This window comes from Silurus meridionalis, chromosome 8 (genome assembly GCF_014805685.1).
Source record: "Silurus meridionalis isolate SWU-2019-XX chromosome 8, ASM1480568v1, whole genome shotgun sequence".
Lineage (NCBI taxonomy): Eukaryota > Metazoa > Chordata > Actinopteri > Siluriformes > Siluridae > Silurus > Silurus meridionalis.
Window position 1 is genome coordinate 24,124,379 of NC_060891.1, and position 18,472 is coordinate 24,142,850.

General features: G+C 35.1%; 1 protein-coding gene and 1 long non-coding RNA gene across 4 annotated transcripts in view; one reads left to right on the plus strand and one right to left on the minus strand.

Moving 5' to 3' along the window:
* LOC124389664 overlaps positions 1-671 on the plus strand; it is an 8,014-nt gene extending 7,343 nt beyond the window's left edge. The window contains exon 3 of the long non-coding RNA XR_006926606.1: positions 538-671. This is a non-coding gene — a long non-coding RNA (uncharacterized LOC124389664). The remainder of the gene's footprint in view (positions 1-537) is intronic.
* vsx1 (visual system homeobox 1 homolog, chx10-like) overlaps positions 1-4,240 on the minus strand; it is a 7,284-nt gene extending 3,044 nt beyond the window's left edge. For 2 of the 3 annotated variants that reach the window (XM_046855073.1, XM_046855075.1), the window contains exons 1-4: positions 3,705-4,240; positions 2,609-2,687; positions 2,023-2,146; positions 534-714 (exon numbers count right to left, since the gene is read on the minus strand). In XM_046855073.1, the coding sequence (XP_046711029.1) occupies positions 534-714; positions 2,023-2,146; positions 2,609-2,687; positions 3,705-4,110 (790 nt within the window). In that variant the 5' untranslated portion in view covers positions 4,111-4,240. The remainder of the gene's footprint in view (positions 1-533; positions 715-2,022; positions 2,147-2,608; positions 2,688-3,704) is intronic. The other variant, XM_046855074.1, reaches the window with a different exon arrangement.
* Between the last annotated feature and the right edge of the window lie 14,232 nt (positions 4,241-18,472).

The following is an 18,472-nucleotide window of genomic DNA, read 5'->3' on the forward strand; positions in this document are numbered from 1 at the left end:
GATACATTTTTTTTTTCTTCAGAAATTATATATAAAAACCAGTGATAGAAAAATCGAATATGAGAGATGCTGAGATTTATATTTTAAAAGAATTTAGGCGCGAAAAAGAGTATGATATTATAAAAGAAAGATATATATATAACTGAATACTGATTTACAAATGGTATGTGTTATTATAACCCAAGTAGTCGTTCATTCTTAGAAAAAAATAGTACCAAACTTGACACTTTTTAAGGATTTCTATTAATTTCTTGTGTAAAGTTTCTACAGCACATTTCTTTTTACACATAAATCTGTTTCTTTCCCAATTTCTGTATTTTTCCACATTAGCATTTCACAGTCGGAATCTCTTTTATTTCCATCTCATTTTCCTTGCATCAATTTCTTTCACACTTGACCACATACTTGAGTTGTTTTGAATTTAGCGTCGAAGTGCATGTTTTTTTTGTTTTTTATGTCTTGCTTGACAATAAAGCAAGATGGCTGATGATGTGTGATTAAATGCATGGTTTTGAAAACTCTCTGTGACTCACCCAGAAGCCAGGGGGCACACGAGCCCATCATGCCGTTTTTGGCAGAGTTGAGGATGGATTCCGGTAGAGGGATGGAGTGACGGACCATGGCGCCATACAGACCGTATTCGGCCATCACGCTGCTACGGCCCCAGCACTTCTCACGCTTCCTCCATTTGGCCCGGCGGTTCTGGAACCATACCTGTACAATACACAGTGTTAAATATCATACACACCATTTGAAATCATATTCACAAGCTTATAACTTATGGTTTTCGATTTGTTTCATACAATATTCTCATGTGCATTTAGATTTTTAATTAATTCATTTTCCACATGATAAAGCCAAGATGTGTTTAATTTTTTGAAGCAGATAATAACATTTGTAATCTAACTAACAAAATATTTTGTTGCAAATAAGCACATTTATTGTATTGATTATATTTTCTGATGTTTCAGTTTGCACTAAAAATCAATAAAAGGATTCACCATTTAAAAAAAGCAAGTTTTTTATTCATTTTTTTTTTTTATTAAAATGGAAAAAAGAACCACAAAACACGCTTTTATTAATTTCTTTTTTATTATATTCAGAAAAAGAAGTACTAATACTGTTTATCAATTTTAAAAATTCCAATTCAGTGTTATTTGTATGGCACATTTAACAATATTGTCCCTAAGCAGCTTTACAGAAATATATAGATTACAAATATAAATGTTTAATTTATAGATTTGGCCTTATAAGTTTATCCCTAATGAGTGAGCCAGAGGTGAAAAAAACTCCCTGAGATTGTATGAGGAAAAAACCTTGAGAGGAACCAGAGTCAGAAGGAAAACCTCATTCGGGTGGCACCAAATGTCCATTTAGATTTATTAATGACTTGATCTTGATATACAGTATAACACCATTTCACTACTTGTGATACTCGAAAGATATAAAACAATGTTAGTCTGAATGTGGTTCCTTTTTTTTCAGGCTTTTTTTAAATCAGAAGTATCAAAAGTTTTGGCTAAATATTTGTATTATTTATGTTAATTTTTATTTTAATTACTCTAAATGCAAATGAAACCAACTGATGCTTCTGATTTATTTTTTATTTCACACTGATTAAGATGTTCAGTCTTTTCACCTGGTATTATTCATTTTATATAATTTTCATTACAGGCTTAAAATGAGCATATAAGATTGATGTGATACTTGAAAATAATGGAAAAGCAAAAAGGGTGTCCGTTTTAATGTGATACATTCATTTTCTTTATGGCATTTTGCTTTTTTTTTTCATCACAGTTATGAAAAGTGGTCGAACAGTAGGACATATGAAAATGAAATAATTTTGAAAAAATCTGTTGGGGACAGTTTTCTGAATTTGATGTTCTCTAAAAAACATTATTTAGCCCATTTTTTCATACTCATTGACGCTAACCTCTTCTGACCATTTGTTAAACTTATAATATTTCTTGTGTTTTTTGGCCACTATGTTGTATGAATGTGTGTAAGAATCTAACAATATACCTGTATCCTGTCCTCGGGGAGCTCTGTCTTCATGGCCAACATTTCGCGAGCGTAAACATCTGGATAATGGGCCTCGTTGAAAGCCTTCTCCAGTTCTTCCAGCTGGTGAGAGGTGAACACCGTCCTGATGACAGAAGTGAAAACTGTTAAGATGCTTCAAGTACATCAATACACTAAATCCAACCAGGATTTCCACCAAATTTTCACACGTTTCATTTTCCAAACCTTTTTTTTTTTTTTACCTTTTTTCATCTTGATCTATTTTCTTTTACTGTTCTCAATCATGAGTTATAAAATAGAATATATCATACTATATCAACATATCAGACATAAATTATTTCTATAATTACTTTAATTTTAACCATTATGTTGCTGGATACAACAACTCAAACTTATTTGAGCTTAAATCCCTCAGAGCAGGGATATATATTCGATATATTGTATTTTATGATGTCATCAAAATCACTATCACGCAAAATAAAGTTATTCTGTGATATATAAATGTACATATATATATATATATATATATATATATATATATATATATATATATATATATATATATATATATATATATTGATCTGACCTGTGTCGGCGTTTCTTTCGTTTCTGAGAGTTGCTCGAGCTTTTCTCTTCATTAAGATCCCCAGAAAGGCAGTCTTCATCTGAGGATTTACATGGACCAATATTTATACACAAGGTTTTATGCACAAATAAAAATTCATTAACTGATTAATTCATTTGCTTAAAAAAAGAAAAGTAAAAGGAAGTGGGGAAAAAAGAGTATTTCATCACTTGCATAGTTAGTTAGCACAAATAAAATAAAATTAAAAGTTGTTTTTTATTTGACAAATGCATTATTTTTGTAATTATTGTAATTATTGTAATATATTTTGTTATTAATCATTATTTAGTTTTTAATTGCTTAGTTTTTAAATATTTAAAAAGATGGATTTTATGACTAACTTTGACAAGTCAAGTTTATTTCTATAGCGCTTTTCACAACAGACATTGTCTTAAAGCAGCTTTACAGAATTTTAAGAGTTACCAAATCTAAATATTACCAAATATTTGATTATTTAAATAATTAATTTGTTAGTTTAAATGTTTGCTTACCTTATCTAACATATGTAAAACACGTACAAAACATTTATATTTCATGGGGTGTTTACTGGTATTATTTATTTTTAAATAATCATTTATTTCTGTTTAGTAACAATCAAAAAAAGCGCACATTATCAGCATGGATGTGAACAATAAACAGTTTATATCCCACTTGTTTTTAAAACAAAATATATTTATATAATTACAATATATTTTTTAAAAACGAGTTCAAATGATTAAATATTATTATTATTATTATTATTATTATTATTATTATTATTATTATTATTGCTTATTTATTTGAATTTGACATTCCTGATTTCTTTACACGGGCCAAATGAAATAAACAAGTATAACACAATTACAATTGCAAAATGCTGCATTATATGTAATATTATAATATTAATAATATAATATTATTGTTATTATTATATTATTATTATTATATTTATTAATAATATAATATTATTAGCATATTAATATAATAAACAATAACTTTTCTTTCGCTTGTTAGAATATTTCTTTCAGCACTGGAGTGCATGAACAGCGCCCGATTTTATTACAATCACAGGACCCACCGGAATAGACGTCGTGCCGCTGTGGTCCCGAGTTGGGGTTGAAGTGTCGGCCAGTGCGGGACTGCAGGAGCGGGATGTGTCCCTGGAGGAAACACGGAGCACCTGGAGGCTGCTGCGCCGCCAGACTGCAGAGGAACCCCAGACCAAGCGGGAGAGACCCCGCGGCGGGCAACGAGAAGCCTCCGGTCCCGTGACCCTCATTAGTGCCCCCGAGGTGCTCGGTGACTTCCAAAGCGCTGCTCTGACGCGGCCGGAAGTCCGGTTCGAGGCCCAGCAGGTCGGTGATGGCGAAGCCTTTGGACCGAAATCCCGACGCGCCGACGCGCGACTTGTCGGCGCTGTAAAAAGTCGGAGTCGGAAGGAGCTTCGCGTGCGGCTTCTCCTCCACTTTCTCTCGCCCTGTCATGACTGTGTTAGTGGTCTAATATTTAATGCTAATTATATTTCTGATTATAATGATTCACCCCCAAGGTACCAGCAACAGGCTGAGAAGAGACTGGCAGGACAATTTATCTCTCCATCACTCCATCCAGGGAAATCCAGCCTCCAATCAGATCTCAAAAACAGATTTTTTTACTGAGGCGTTTCCCTTTTCCCCTCCACAATCCCAGGGGATTAATTGCCACCAATTGTCCTTTAAATCCGACAGGGTTTTGCTACCACTTGGTCCTTAAGTTGTTTTTCCCCCCAATTTCACTTCCTGACTATGTATACAACCAGACTAGAACAATAATGAATACAAAAATATCAGACTTCACTGAAAATCAATCCACATAATAAATGGGATATTATGTACACTTTCATTAAGCTGATTTTCGCTCATTGAAGATGCTAAATTATTATGAATTAATTAATTCTTTAATTAATTATTATAATATTATTATTCACAATCACCTTATTCACTGCAGTTACTCAATGATTATTAGTTATTCGCTAAGATCGGATCGTTTTTTTGTTTGTTTGTTTGTTGGTTTTTTACATGCATTTTATGCAGCTAGAATTTGTTTACTCTGCCCAAAAAAGGGCCAATCTCCAAAAGCAAAATAATTCATCTTTTCATTACATTACAAATCATTGGAAGGAAATGAGAATGAGAATAAAACACCACATAGACTCCCCTGTGGCAGTGTAGGCACATTTATTTTGTTGAAATTAAATGAGGAAAGGGTAAAATTCACCTAGTCTTCTTGTCCACAAAAGTCAAATCAGGAAAATGAATTAAATATATCATGTCACCAACACTGAATGGAACAACATTGAAACTTCTTTCTGTAACAAGCTGAGAACAAGTTTACCCACACAGCTTAAACATGTAAAGGTAAAAGGAAAAGATTTCCCATAATATGTTGTTTACTTGTTTAATTCGTTTTTTGTGACCAATAACTTGTTGTTAATACCAGTAAAAGTTTCATATTTTGTCATTTGTTATGCTTCCCCTGTTTTATTTTTTGTTTTTGAAAATATGTTCTTGAACAGATTTAAAGGTTTACTAGGCAATCAAGAGATCGCATTTCTGGTTCCCTTTTATACAACCAAAAGCATTTAAATACTCTAAGATAGTAATTTAACTGATAATAATATATTTTAATGTGATTAATATTATTATAAAACCATAGTAGTATTACAGATGCATCTCAATAAATTAGAATATCATTAAAAAGTTGATTATTTTAGTAATTCAATACAAAAAGTGAAACTCGTACATTATATAGATTAATCTCACACAGACTGAAATATTTCAAGTGTTTATTTATTTTATTTTTGATAATTTTGGCTCACATTTAACAAAAAACACACCAATTCACTCTCTCAAAAAGATTTTAATATTTCATAAGACCAATAAAAAGAAAAGTTTAGTGGATTGTTGGCCTTCTGAAAAGTATGTTAATTTACTGTATATGTACTCAATACTTGGTAGGGGCTCCTTTTGCTTTAATTACTGCCTCAGTTTGGCGTGGCATGGAGGTGATCAGACTGTGGCAGAAAAAGTTCAATATTGGAGACTCGTGGTGTCACACTCTAATCAGCTCATTAAATCCACACAATCACTAAGGAATAAATGTGGTAGAAAAAGAAACGAAGCTCATTCAATAATTTGGAGGAGATTCACAAAGAGTGAACTGAAACTGGATTCAGAGCCTCCATGCACAGACCTATCCATGGGCTACAATCAGTGGTGTCTTACCTGGACAAGGGAGAAAAAGGACTGAACTGTTGCTCAGTGGGCCAAAGTTGTCTTTACTGATGAATGAAAAGTTTGCATTTCATTTGGAAATCAAGGTCCCAGAGTCTGGAAGAAGAGAGGAGAGGCACAGAATCCAAGCTGCTTGAGGTCCAGTGTAAAGTTTGCACAGTCAGTGGTGGTTTGGGGAGTCGTGTCATCTGCTGGTGTTGGTCCACTGTGCAGCTGTCGACCAGGAAGTTTTAGAGCACTTCATGCTTTTCTCTGCTGACCAGCTTTATGGAGTTTCTGATTTCATTTCAAGTAGGATCTGGCACCTGCCCACACTGCCAAAAGCACCAAAAGTTGAATGACCTTGGTGTTGGTGTGATTGACTGGCCAGCAAACTCACCAGACCTGAACCCCATAAAGACTCTATGAGGTATTGTCAAGAGGAACATAAGAAACCAGAGACCAAAAAATGCACATGGTCTAAAGTCAAGTCAAGTTTATTTCTATAGCGCTTTTCACAACAAACATTGTCTCAAAGCAGCTTTACAGAATGTAACAGTTAAGGTGAATGATGTGTATTTATCCCTGATGAGCAGTCATGGCGACTGTGGCAAGGAAAAATTCCCTTAGATGTTAAGAGGAAGAAACCTTGAGAGGAACCAGACTCAAAAGGGGAACCCATCCTCATTTGGGTGACATCAAGAGTGTGATTATAGTCTTTAAACAATACAGAACACTGGAGAATGAGAACTAACATGAGCACTGGAGTGTAAGATTATGAGTGATGTCCTTTCTACAGTCTTATACGGTTATTTGAGGTTATGAAACCAGGAGCTACTGAGCAACTCATTAAAATTAAGGCAACTGTCGAAGAAGCCTGGGCTTCCGTACCACCTCAGCAGTGCCACAGTCTAAGTATATGGGTTGCTTTTGTTACATAATATTTTAGTTTGTGCTCAATCTAAAATTATAATTGTTTCAATAATGATAAAAAGACTATATGCTCTGATTGCACATTCTCACACAAAATGTATTCTGTGTGCACTACAATTTATGATTTGAAGCCATTCTAAATCATATCAGTGATAAACAAACAATTCTCTACACAGTTTCCTGACTTTGTCTGATTTAATCTTTATTTGTTAAATATGATCGAACTTAATTTATGAACACGTTTAGATTGTCCATGCTATTCAATTACACTTGTTTTTGCTTTACATTTTTTGCTTCACACCTCTGTGATTGGCTACGTTCAGCACTGAAAGATAAATATATAAGAAAAAATCGAATATCTATATTTATATATTTTTAATAAATCTACATTTGAAGTTATTTGTGGTTAAAATGATTTGTAGGACGCAAATGTGATTACAGTTATTACCACTGGGAATATATGGAATTGTGAATAAAATAATGAACCTAAAAAAAGGAAATAACATCAATCATTAAATTCACATTTCAGTGCATGTCTCTGTATCAGGCTTTACATTTTAATTCAAAATGTTTTTCCAGGAGGCATTTTATAATCCAGCAGTATGAGATTTGATTCCTTGAACTTCCCAATCTGTGTTTAATTACTCCATTGTCTAATTATCAAATATATATATATATTTTTATTTATTTTTTGCTCAGAGTAACAAATGGACACAATAAAGCATGACACACGGAATCGGTTTAATCATTAAAGATGATACAACACACACACACACACACACACACACACACGCGCGCACACACGCGCACACACACACACAATAAATAGTGTGTGTGTGGGGGACGTTAGGACGCGGTTTTCTCTCTCTAGAGAATAAGGACAAAAGAAATCCACCAGTGGTCTGAGGGGTAATTAAACACACGCGCCCTCATGAATAGCTCACAAACACACACACACACACACACACACACACACGGAGACTTTTGTAGACACTCTGTCGACTGTTATGAGTATGAAAAAAAAGTAGGCTAGTTAACGTTATTCCCCTGATAAATGATGTTCAGATATTTCGTCAGTTCAATAAAATAAAATAAAATAAAAACTGAGCAAATAAACTGTAAAGCAGTATTTTTGCATTTCTATAAACTTATAAGCATGATCAAAGTAAAAACACATGATATGAGAAATATAATTAAAAAAAATCCTTTATTCATTCAATTGAATTTTTTGTTTGTTTTTGCTTTAGACTCAAGGTCATGGTGGATCTAAAGCCCATACCAGGAACAGTACAAAGTGGGAATCTTAGCAGCTTACCATGACGGAGGACCATTCACACACAGAATCACACACACCCCTTTACACTTCAGTCCACCTTCTGATATGTTTTTGGGATGAAAGCAAGTAATTAATAAAAAACTGTTAAATCCTAGATGAGCATTATATGGAAAAAGGTTTGTGGACACCTGACTGTAATGTATGACCTGGCAAATGGCATTCATCCTGGTCAGGGTCAAGATGGAGTCAGAATCCAGCCACGACACCTGCTGGGATTTGAGGTTTAGGGAAATTTAGCGAGATCCCAGAGGAAATTCCATGGAGACAAATGGACACACAATAGGAATGTGCATCTCTATAACTGAGGCTGATGTAATTTGCATCTCGATGCATAGCAAATGATACGATACATTAAAGATGAAGCAGCTACCGATGCGATACGATTCACCCCCAATTACGATGCAGTGTGATCCGATTTCCTTTCGATTCAATACGATGTGTTTCAGTGTGATATGATGCAATGGAAAAAACATGATGCTGTGCAATTCAGTATGGCACAGTTAGTTCACTTTTATTTCTTTGGTTCAGACAGACAGCAAATCATCAATTTATTTAAGTTAGAAGAAATCTAAATATCAAATATTGTTCACAAACTCTGTTAAGGTACTGTCTCCAATATTTATAATAAAAAAAAATATTTATGGTGCTGTCAGGCTTGTACTCGCGGCTCGCTTGAATTAAACCAGACATTTTTATTACATATAGTCTGAAGGTTGCAAGTTAAAATTTCACAAGGTCAATACTGTCACTCATCAGCCACACCCTTGGGCTTCAAGTGTAAAAATATTGAGGAGCCTATACTAAGGAGCAGCTTTGTATGTTTGATCATAATCTTTAAACCCTACAGCGGTGTGAATGTGTGCTGTTAAACTGTTTATATTAGAGACAGATTTAAAGTGTGTCTTATAGAGAAAAAAAAAAAAGAAAGAAAGAAAAACTTTAATCCCAGGCCTGAGAGTTGTTTACTGCTCTGAATTAGGTTAATCTATGAGGAGCCCCTTTTTGCATAATTAGTGGAGCAAAGGCAGGGTCTGGGTTTGATTGATAAATGTATGCATGTGTGAGTGTGTGCGTGTGTGTGTGTGTGTGTGTGTGGTTACGGGGGGTACCTTGTCAGACTATTGTTTTCTAAGTAAACAATAGACCAGCAACCATAATGCTACGCCTGGTGTTTTATGTGCTTTGTGGGACGTTACCCAGGACATAAACACTGCCTGTGTGTGCTTTTACAGCCTTTTATTAGCTTTAACGTTCACTTTTTATGCTTTTTACCAGTGGAGATCATGTTCACAGTCCTGGCAGGTCACACTGGATCCAAAACTCTGTATGCTGTAGTAAGAACAGTACAACACACAGGATTGTAAAGTTTACTGTAAAACAAGGCTCCAAAAGTATTCACCTAAAGCAAGAAATGAGTCTCATCTGGCTTTCTCATCCCTTTTCATTCCTGCTTTTACTTTCACTGAGCAGCACCTCAATAATTTTAGAGAATCAGAGTCTTTGCAACAAGTAATTTTTGGTAAAATAAAAAAAAAAGTACAATTCAGTTGTTGGTCATTTGTACTTTATTTTCTATGTATACTTCAACTCATACTTTGGTCTTATGTACATGAAAAGTGTCACTTTAATGCACATATATTTGAATAGATTCATATATCAAATACTTTTTTATTCATTTAAAACCTATAATTATAATGAAAGCTAAAAGTGCAGTATATCAATACAATGAGGATTTGTTAAATTTTTTATTTGTTTGTTTGTTTGTTTTTCATTATTTTTTCATTATTTTGTGTCAGGGCACAAAAACTTGGTAATGCTAGGCAGTGCTAGGCTAACTATGTAGCCAGTGTTTGCTAACTAGCTTGATATATTTAATATTATTTCATTTAGCCTGATTATTGTGTCACACTGTTTTAGTTGGTAATTTTTACAGTTCTTTTTGGGAAAAACAAATTAGGGGTGACCCAGAATAGTCGAAGATTCGATGCGCCGATAAGAGGAGCCTGATTCGACTACCAATCTCAAAGGCAAATCTTCGCAGAGGTGCTATGAAACAAGAATCATGCCATTTTCTTTACAGTGCTTGATGCCTGATTTTATATAGAACTACTGTTTTTTTTCCCAATAAGTTAATATACAGCCCATTATGATAATAATGCTGTAAAATAAAATGTGAAAAATAAGAAGCTTTTAATTAATATTTTTAATGTGCGTGTATAAATCCAAACACCCCATTTCATTTTCCATGATTTGTGACAGACACAGACGCAAATAAAACAAATATATATAAGTATTAGGCAGCAAGTGAACATTTTGTCCTCAAAGTTGATGAGTTCGAAGCAGGAAAAAGAGAAAACCACATCCAAAGACACCCTGTTTGTGCCTCAAACTTTGAGGTAACAGTTTGGGAAAGAACCACACAAGGCTGAAAAAGTCAGTGTATTTTGACAGCTCACTCATGCACTAGGTTTGATTATTATAAGAAAATCCGTCTTAGATTGGTTTCGGATATTGGCTAATAGTCTAATAGTTCTGGTCTTTGCATAAAGATAAAAAAATATAGATCTCTACCTGAAGCCAATTATCATTGTCTCAAGTGTGAAATCAGTACATCTTTTTGTATTGTGTTTTTGTGAATGGTTTCGTGAGTAAAGAATGATGTCATTATATGTAATAATTACACTGTTTCTAAACGAACCTACAGATGCTGATTAATCTTTAAAAAATCTGTATGAATTCCTGGATTGAACAGATTTTTACTCAACCATAACTGCTTTTCTTTAACAAATGACAGAAGCGACGTTAACAACGGTGAACCTGTTATTAATGATTGTGATATCGCCGATGTTGAGGTGACTTTTTGACGACGCTTCGTTTTCCTGCTCAAATCTCTCAAAGGGCCTCAAAACCAAGATAACCCGGATTAAGTTAAGTCATCTCCACGGGTTAATCTACTCGCCGCCGTAATGAGTCTTCCACTGGATTGCTTAAATTAAAAGCAAACAGCAAGAGTCATTTGAGTGCGAGGGAGATTGAGCTCGGCCTCATTTGCTAATGCACTAAGTAATTTGATTTCCTTTAATCGTCGATGTAATCGTCGTGACGTTAGCGTGGAGTAAGATGACAGAGGAGCAGACAGGTTACATCCGGATATTAAATGTTTAAAGACCAATCAGGGGCAATGAGCAAAGGGTGATGAAACTAAATGGAACAGAAAGAAATAATACATAAAGGGGGGGTCGAGGGTCGTTCCAAAGATCAGCATGTGCTTGTGGGATTGATAGAAAAATAAACAATTTGTTTGCATTTGTGTTCAGAAATATTCTCATTTTTTTTATTTCCTGTCAACTCCGATTAGGCAAAAGTGTGCCTCAGGTTTTTAAATATAAACAGGAGAGTTGATGTGAGTGTTAAAGTGAGTGTGAGTGTGAACTGGTGGCTTCTTAAGCAGCCGTGAACTCAGAGCAGGTCGAGATTATTTAGCATTTGTACAATGAAAAAGGACACACACTCAGACATTGACATACAGACAAACACACACACACACACACACACACAAATAGACACAAAAATACACACAGGCAAAGACACACACAGATACACAGATAGAGAGAGAGGAGAATACACAAGTAAGTGCATATACAATAAGGATGTCCATCTCCATAACTGAGGCTGATGTGATTCACATCTCGATGCATAGATAATGATACAATACATTAAAGATACATATGAAGCAGTTACCGATGCGATACGTTTCACCCCATTACGATGCAGTGGGGTCCGATTTCCATTTAATTCAACACAATGCAATTAAATGCAATACAATGCACTGGAAAAAACATATAGAATGCTCTGCAATTCAATATCAAGTCAAGAGGCTTTTATTGTCATTTCTACTATACACAGTTGTACACGGTACACAGTAAAAACGAGACAACGTTCCTCCAGGACCCTGGTGATACACTAAACATCATAGAGCTACAACACAACACAAAGCTACATAAAGTGCATCGAGTGCAACCTAGTGCAAACAGTGCAGACAAAAAACAGTGCAGACAGACAACACAAGACAACACAAAAAAAAACAAATATAGCGCTGACCAGTAAACCTAAAAACTATGCCCGGGAGTGAATATAACAAGAACAATGTAGTGCAAAAAAAAAAAAATATATATATATATATATATATATATATATATATATATATATGGTACAGATAGTTCAGGAGAAGGAGACAAAGGAGTCAAAGTTACAGGAAATAAAATTCCTCAGCTGCAGATACCTATAAAAATGTGTCCTGTGAATGTTAAACATTTGTACAAGTTGTTCAAATGAGCCAAAGGTATTGTCAATATAAAGATCATAGAATGACACAACACCACACTTTAACCATACCCCGAAAGCATTATCTGTATAGGACAGAGCAAACACACAGTGTCCTTTCCTCATCGGATTCAAAGATAGATCAGTAAGCTTGAAATGACACCGAAACTGATTCCAAATACATCGTTTACTTTTATGCCGATGCTCCGATGCGAATCGTAGAATCTTACTATCCCTTATATACAAACACACACACAACCCACCGAAAATGTCTAAAGTATAAATGCCAACCATGAACTAGCCTGACTGAGAAACAATTTGTATTACCTGCTTTATTTTCCCTTCAATCACTTAGATTTAGCAGAAATTTCCTTCAGATTAGCCTTAAACCATGCACATTAAATTAATTGTACTACATTATTATTATCTTTCGCTTTTTGTGACTTTCAAATATAATTATAGAACAAATCTGAAGGGCATTAGCTTTGATCCCTTTATTATTCATCTATAAAAGGTAGCAAGCTAGTGAAGGAAAATTGGATTGCGGGCTAATGCCATAAACGATGGCTGATTGGAGCAGGCTCTTACGAGGAAAAATGACCACATTTAATAAAAAAAGAAAAAGGGTCTAATCTTTTTGGATTGTTTAACTCACTGGCTACATGATTAAAATCTTCAGGAGAGGAATTGAAATGGATGTTAAATGGGATTCTGAATGAATTTGTTGTAATGCCATGTGGCAAAACACTGTGGTAAAAGAAATTATGGCAATTTTTTGTTTTTTAAATTGGCTTTCTAGACCATAGAAAATAGATCAATGTTTATACTGTATTAGGATTAATATTAGGGTTAGGGTTAGAGTTAAGGTTAGGCTAGGGTTTAGGGTTAAAATTGGGTTAGGATATGATTAAGGTTATGTTAGGGTTTAGGGGTTAGGATTAGGTTGGGGTAAGGGGTTAGGGTTATGGTTAGGTTTGGGTTTAAGGTTAAAATAGTGTTGGGATAAGTTTAGGGTTATGCTGAGGTTTAGGGATTAGATAAGGTTAGGGGTTTGGGTTAGAGTAAGGATAGGATTAGGTTTGGGTACAGGGTTGAGGTTATAGCTTCATTATGATTAAGGTTTAGAGTTAAGGGTTAGGGTTAGAATAGGGTTTGGGTGGGGTTATGATTAGGGTTAAGTGATAGGGTTAGAATGAAGGGTTAGGGTTAGGTTAAGAATATGGTTTGGGTTGGGTTATGATTAGGGTTACGGTTAGGGTTAGAATAGAGTATGGTTTGAGTTATGATTAGGGTTAAGGTTTATGATTAGGGTTAAGGGTTAGAATAGGTTTAGGGTTAAGTTATGATTGGGTTAAGAGTTAAGGGTTAGGGTTAGAATAGGGTTTTGATTGGGTTATGATTAGGGTTAAGGGTTAGGGTTAGGGTAGGAATATGGTTTGGGTTGAGTTATGATTAGGGTTAAGGTTATGATTAGGGTTAAGGGTTAGAATAGGGTTAGGGTTAAGTTATGATTAGGGTTAAGGGTTAGGGTTAGGGTTAGAATAGTGTTTGGGTTGGGTTATGATTAGGGTTAAGGGTTATGATTAGGGTTAAGGGTTAGGGTTAGGGTTAAGGGTTAGAATAGGGTTTGGGTTGAGTTATGATTAGGGTTAAGGGTTATGATTAGGGTTAAGGGTTAGAATAGGGTTAGGGTTAAGTTATGATTAGGGTTAAGGGTTAGGGTTAGGGTTAGAATAGGGTTTGGGTGGGGTTATGATTAGGGTTAAGGGTTATGATTAGGGTTAAGGGTTAGGGTTAGGGTTAGAATAGGGTTTGGGTTGAGTTATGATTAGGGTTAAGGGTTATGATTAGGGTTAAGGGTTAGAATAGGGTTAGGGTTAAGTTATGATTAGGGTTAAGGGTTAGGGTTAGGGTTAGAATAGGGTTTGGGTTGGGTTATGATTAGGGTTAAGGGTTATGATTAGAGTTAAGGGTTAGGGTTAGGGTTAGAATAGGTTTAGGTTGGGTTAGGATTAGGGTTAAGGGTTAGGGTTAGAATAGGTTTAGGTTGGGTTAGGATTAGGGTTAAGGGTTATGATTAGGGTTAAGGGTTAGAATAGGGTTAGGGTTAGGTTAGGGTTAGAATAGGGTTAGGGTTAAGGGTTAGGGTTAGGGTTAGAATAGGGTTTGGGTTGGGTTATGATTAGGGTTAAGGGTTATGATTAGGGTTAAGGGTTAGAATAGGGTTAGGGTTAAGTTATGATTAGGGTTAGGGTTAGGGTTAGGGTTAGGGTTAGGGTTAGGGTTAGGGTTATGATTAGGGTTAAGGGTTATGATTAGAGTTAAGGGTTAGGGTTAGGGTTAGAATAGGGTTTAGGTTGGGTTAGGATTAGGGTTAAGGGGTTAGGGTTAGGGTTAGGGTTAGGAATAGGTATATGGTTTGGAATATGGTTTGGAATAGGTTATGATTAGGGTTAAAGGTTGAGAAAAAAGTCTTACTGAAACGATATTATTTAGTTCCTTTTAACGTGTCTGTGTTTATTTAATTTGCTTTAAAAGTTTCAATAATCTCTCACTTTCTCACTATCTTTTTTTCTCTTAGTTCATCTGCTATCTGTTATTACTTACATTATAGAAGCTATAAACAGTCATTCCCTCACTCTCTAACTAAAGTTAACACGACAAAGAAGAATCCACTAATTCTCCTGTAAAAACCTGAAAAATTCTCACTGGCAACTTGTATGACAAATCTGATTATAACAAATCACTAACATGGAATACTCCTGCTATAAATGGGAAATAAACATTTGCTTACATAAAACTTCACCACCATGAATCTGAATTATTTCTTTGTTTAATAGCAACAATTAATTTGATATACAGTAATCCCCCTTTTTGGTACGTACCGACCGCGGTAAACGAAAAAACATGATAAACGGACACTACCCCAAAAATACTTTTTTTGTTTAAGCTGTAAATCATCCTCCCACACACTTTAAACACACAGAAAACATTTGCAAGAATATAGCGAGATGAATTTTGTGTAAATTGTTAGAAGTACATTACATATATATATATATATATATATATATATATATATATATATATATATATATATACAGTTCTGTAGCAGCAGACCTATGCTTAAAGTGTAGGTGGTATTAGCTGTAAATCAGCATGAGGTGTTCAGCAAATAAATCCATCTGTGAATTTTTACTATTTTAAATAATAGCATATTAGAACAACCATATAATATAATTTAATATAAACCAGGGCTTATGGATAGAATAGAGTATGGTTTGAGTTATGATTAGGGTTAAGGTTTATGATTAGGGTTAAGGGTTAGAATAGGTTTAGGGTTAAGTTAAGATTGGGTTAAGGGTTAAGGGTTAGGGTTAGAATAGGGTTTGGGTTGGGTTATGATTAGGGTTAAGGGTTATGATTAGGGTTAAGGGTTAGGGTTAGGGTAGGAATATGGTTTGTATTATAACACTATTGTCAAAGCTGCTGCTCAAGAAAATCAATCTACACTGGGAAGAATTCAAGAGTTTTCACTGACAGTTAACTTTGTAATTTTTACATTGTACAAGTTTTGTATATAAATATTGTCATGTAATTTAAGTAAAAAAGTATGTTTTGTGTTGTACATTATTATCATAATATCACATTTTTTTTTTAAGCACATTCCTTTTTTATCCATTAAAAAATTAACGAAAATGCACAAATAAAACAAGGTGAGGTATGTTTGTAATATCATAAAGAAATTATTAAATAAAGGAAAATATACAAAGTTTAATGATAAATGTAAGCAGATGTAACTAACAAATTACAAGTCCAGGACTAAAATTAAAATGAAAATGGTGTTAATAATGTTTTCTATTTGTATTATTTTCTATTTATATTTTGAGAAAGGACAGGAAATGGAAATGGGGCGATATGGAGATGAAAGTGGTGATGGATGCTTTCACTCTTTCTGCTTATCTGATTATTTAACCCAGCTAATGACTGTTACACGCAATGAGTTACTTGTGTTTGTTCTTGTGCATCTATGTTTTTGTAGCAAGAGCAACAGTTTGTGATGGTCGCAAAGCCTCGACCCTCCTTATGGCCCGCCCACACTCATCTTTGATTAGACAGAAAGCTTTCACACAAGGCATGTACCTCCCTTTGGGCCCTGTGCCCTAGATAGGAACCTTTACACCCCAATAACTCCTCCCTAAACGTGACCATATGGCCTTCAGATGCGCCACTCTGTGCGTTCAATTGAAAATCAGTCAAACTGATCTCATCACTCCTCCTCCTGCTGCTGTTCCGCCCAGCCAGGCCTTTCAATATGGGTCATATATATTCATGCACTTGATGGGACGGGAAAAAAGAAGTGAGTGAGGCTTCTTATACACACACACACACACACACACACACATACACAAACACACATACACACACACAAATGCATGCGACCACGTACTGCAGATTGGCCCATTTATCAGGACCGATGATGCTTAATTAAGACAATGAATGAGGAAACCGTCGAGGGTCAAGCGTGCCGCCCCTGAGCCGGGGCAACTTTAACACAACCCGCTCTGGATATGAGACCAGCTGGTGCCATATTGTCAACGACACAAATGGGCCAGTAATTGGCTCGGAAGAGAGAGAAAGGGAACAAGTGGGGAAAAAACAGCTAAAGCAACCTGATGCATTAAGAACCACCTACTTTGTGTGTAATATTTTTCATAATATTTTAAAGAGATCAAATAATAAAAAATAAAAAATAAATATTTTTAAAAACTACATGATTTTTCCCCCCTCCTGCCCCCAAAGTTTTGATAATTTTTTTCACATCAATGAACACTGAGGGGGTTCTGGAGAAATAATAAAAAAAAAAACGCACATTGAATATCATAACCAAAAAATTGTAAAAAAGTAATGTAATTCCAGGAAACTTCCTTGTGTTTTCCATCCGGAAAGTATTCACAGCTCTTCACTTTTTCCGCATTGTTATGATACAGTCTTAATACAAAATGGATTAAATTAATTATTTTCTATTAAAAATTCTACACACCCTAACCCTAACCCTAATTCTACATACCCCATAATGACAGCATAAAGAAAGTTTGTTTGAAATCTGTGCAAATTTATAAAAAAAATAAGTATGTGCGCCTGGTTTTCTCCAGACATGACGCTTGGCATTCAGGCCGAAGAGTTCAATCTTTGTTTCTCATGGTCTAAGAGCCCTTCAGTTGTACTTTGGCAAACTCCAGGCAGGCTGTCATGTGTCTTTTACTGAGGAGAGTCCTGCAGAGATGGTTGAGCTACTAAAAGGTTCTTCTCTCTCCACAAAGGAACGCTGGAGCTTTTTCAGAGTGGCCATTGGGTTCTTGGTCACCTCCCTGACTTTTCCCCAGAATGCTCAGTAGGAAGAGTCCTGGTGGTTCCAAACTTCTTCCATTTACGATGGAGGCTACTGTGCTCATTGGGACCTTCAATGCTGCAGAAATATTTCTGTTCCCTTCCCCAGATCTGTGCCTTAATATAATCCTTTCTCTCTCTCTCTCTCTCTCTCTCTCTCTCTCTCTCTCTCTCTCTCTCTTTATCTCTTTTTTCCTCTTTCCTCTCATCTGCTCACTCCAGTGGAACAGGTGATGTTTTATTTTGCTTATACCACCGCAATTTCGGGATATTGGGATGCCAGCTGTATGTGGTTCATAAGTTTATAGGATGAAATTTTTCTCTTTATATAAAATAGGAGACCGAACTAGTTCCTGAAGTACACAAACCATGAACTTTATTTAAAGAAGAGATACAGTAGGATAAATATTACTCCAGTAAAAGTTAAAGTGCGCCCTTTAAACTTACACTTAAGTAAAAGTACAAAAATATTATTTATTAAGTATCCAAAGTATTTTGATTTATTATGGCTATATTGTTCCTATTATTATTTGTGTCACAAGACTCTTTGCGTAATCAACTTTATGTGAGACACTAAACTAATGTTTCAAGCGGCAATCAAAACTATTTCACGTG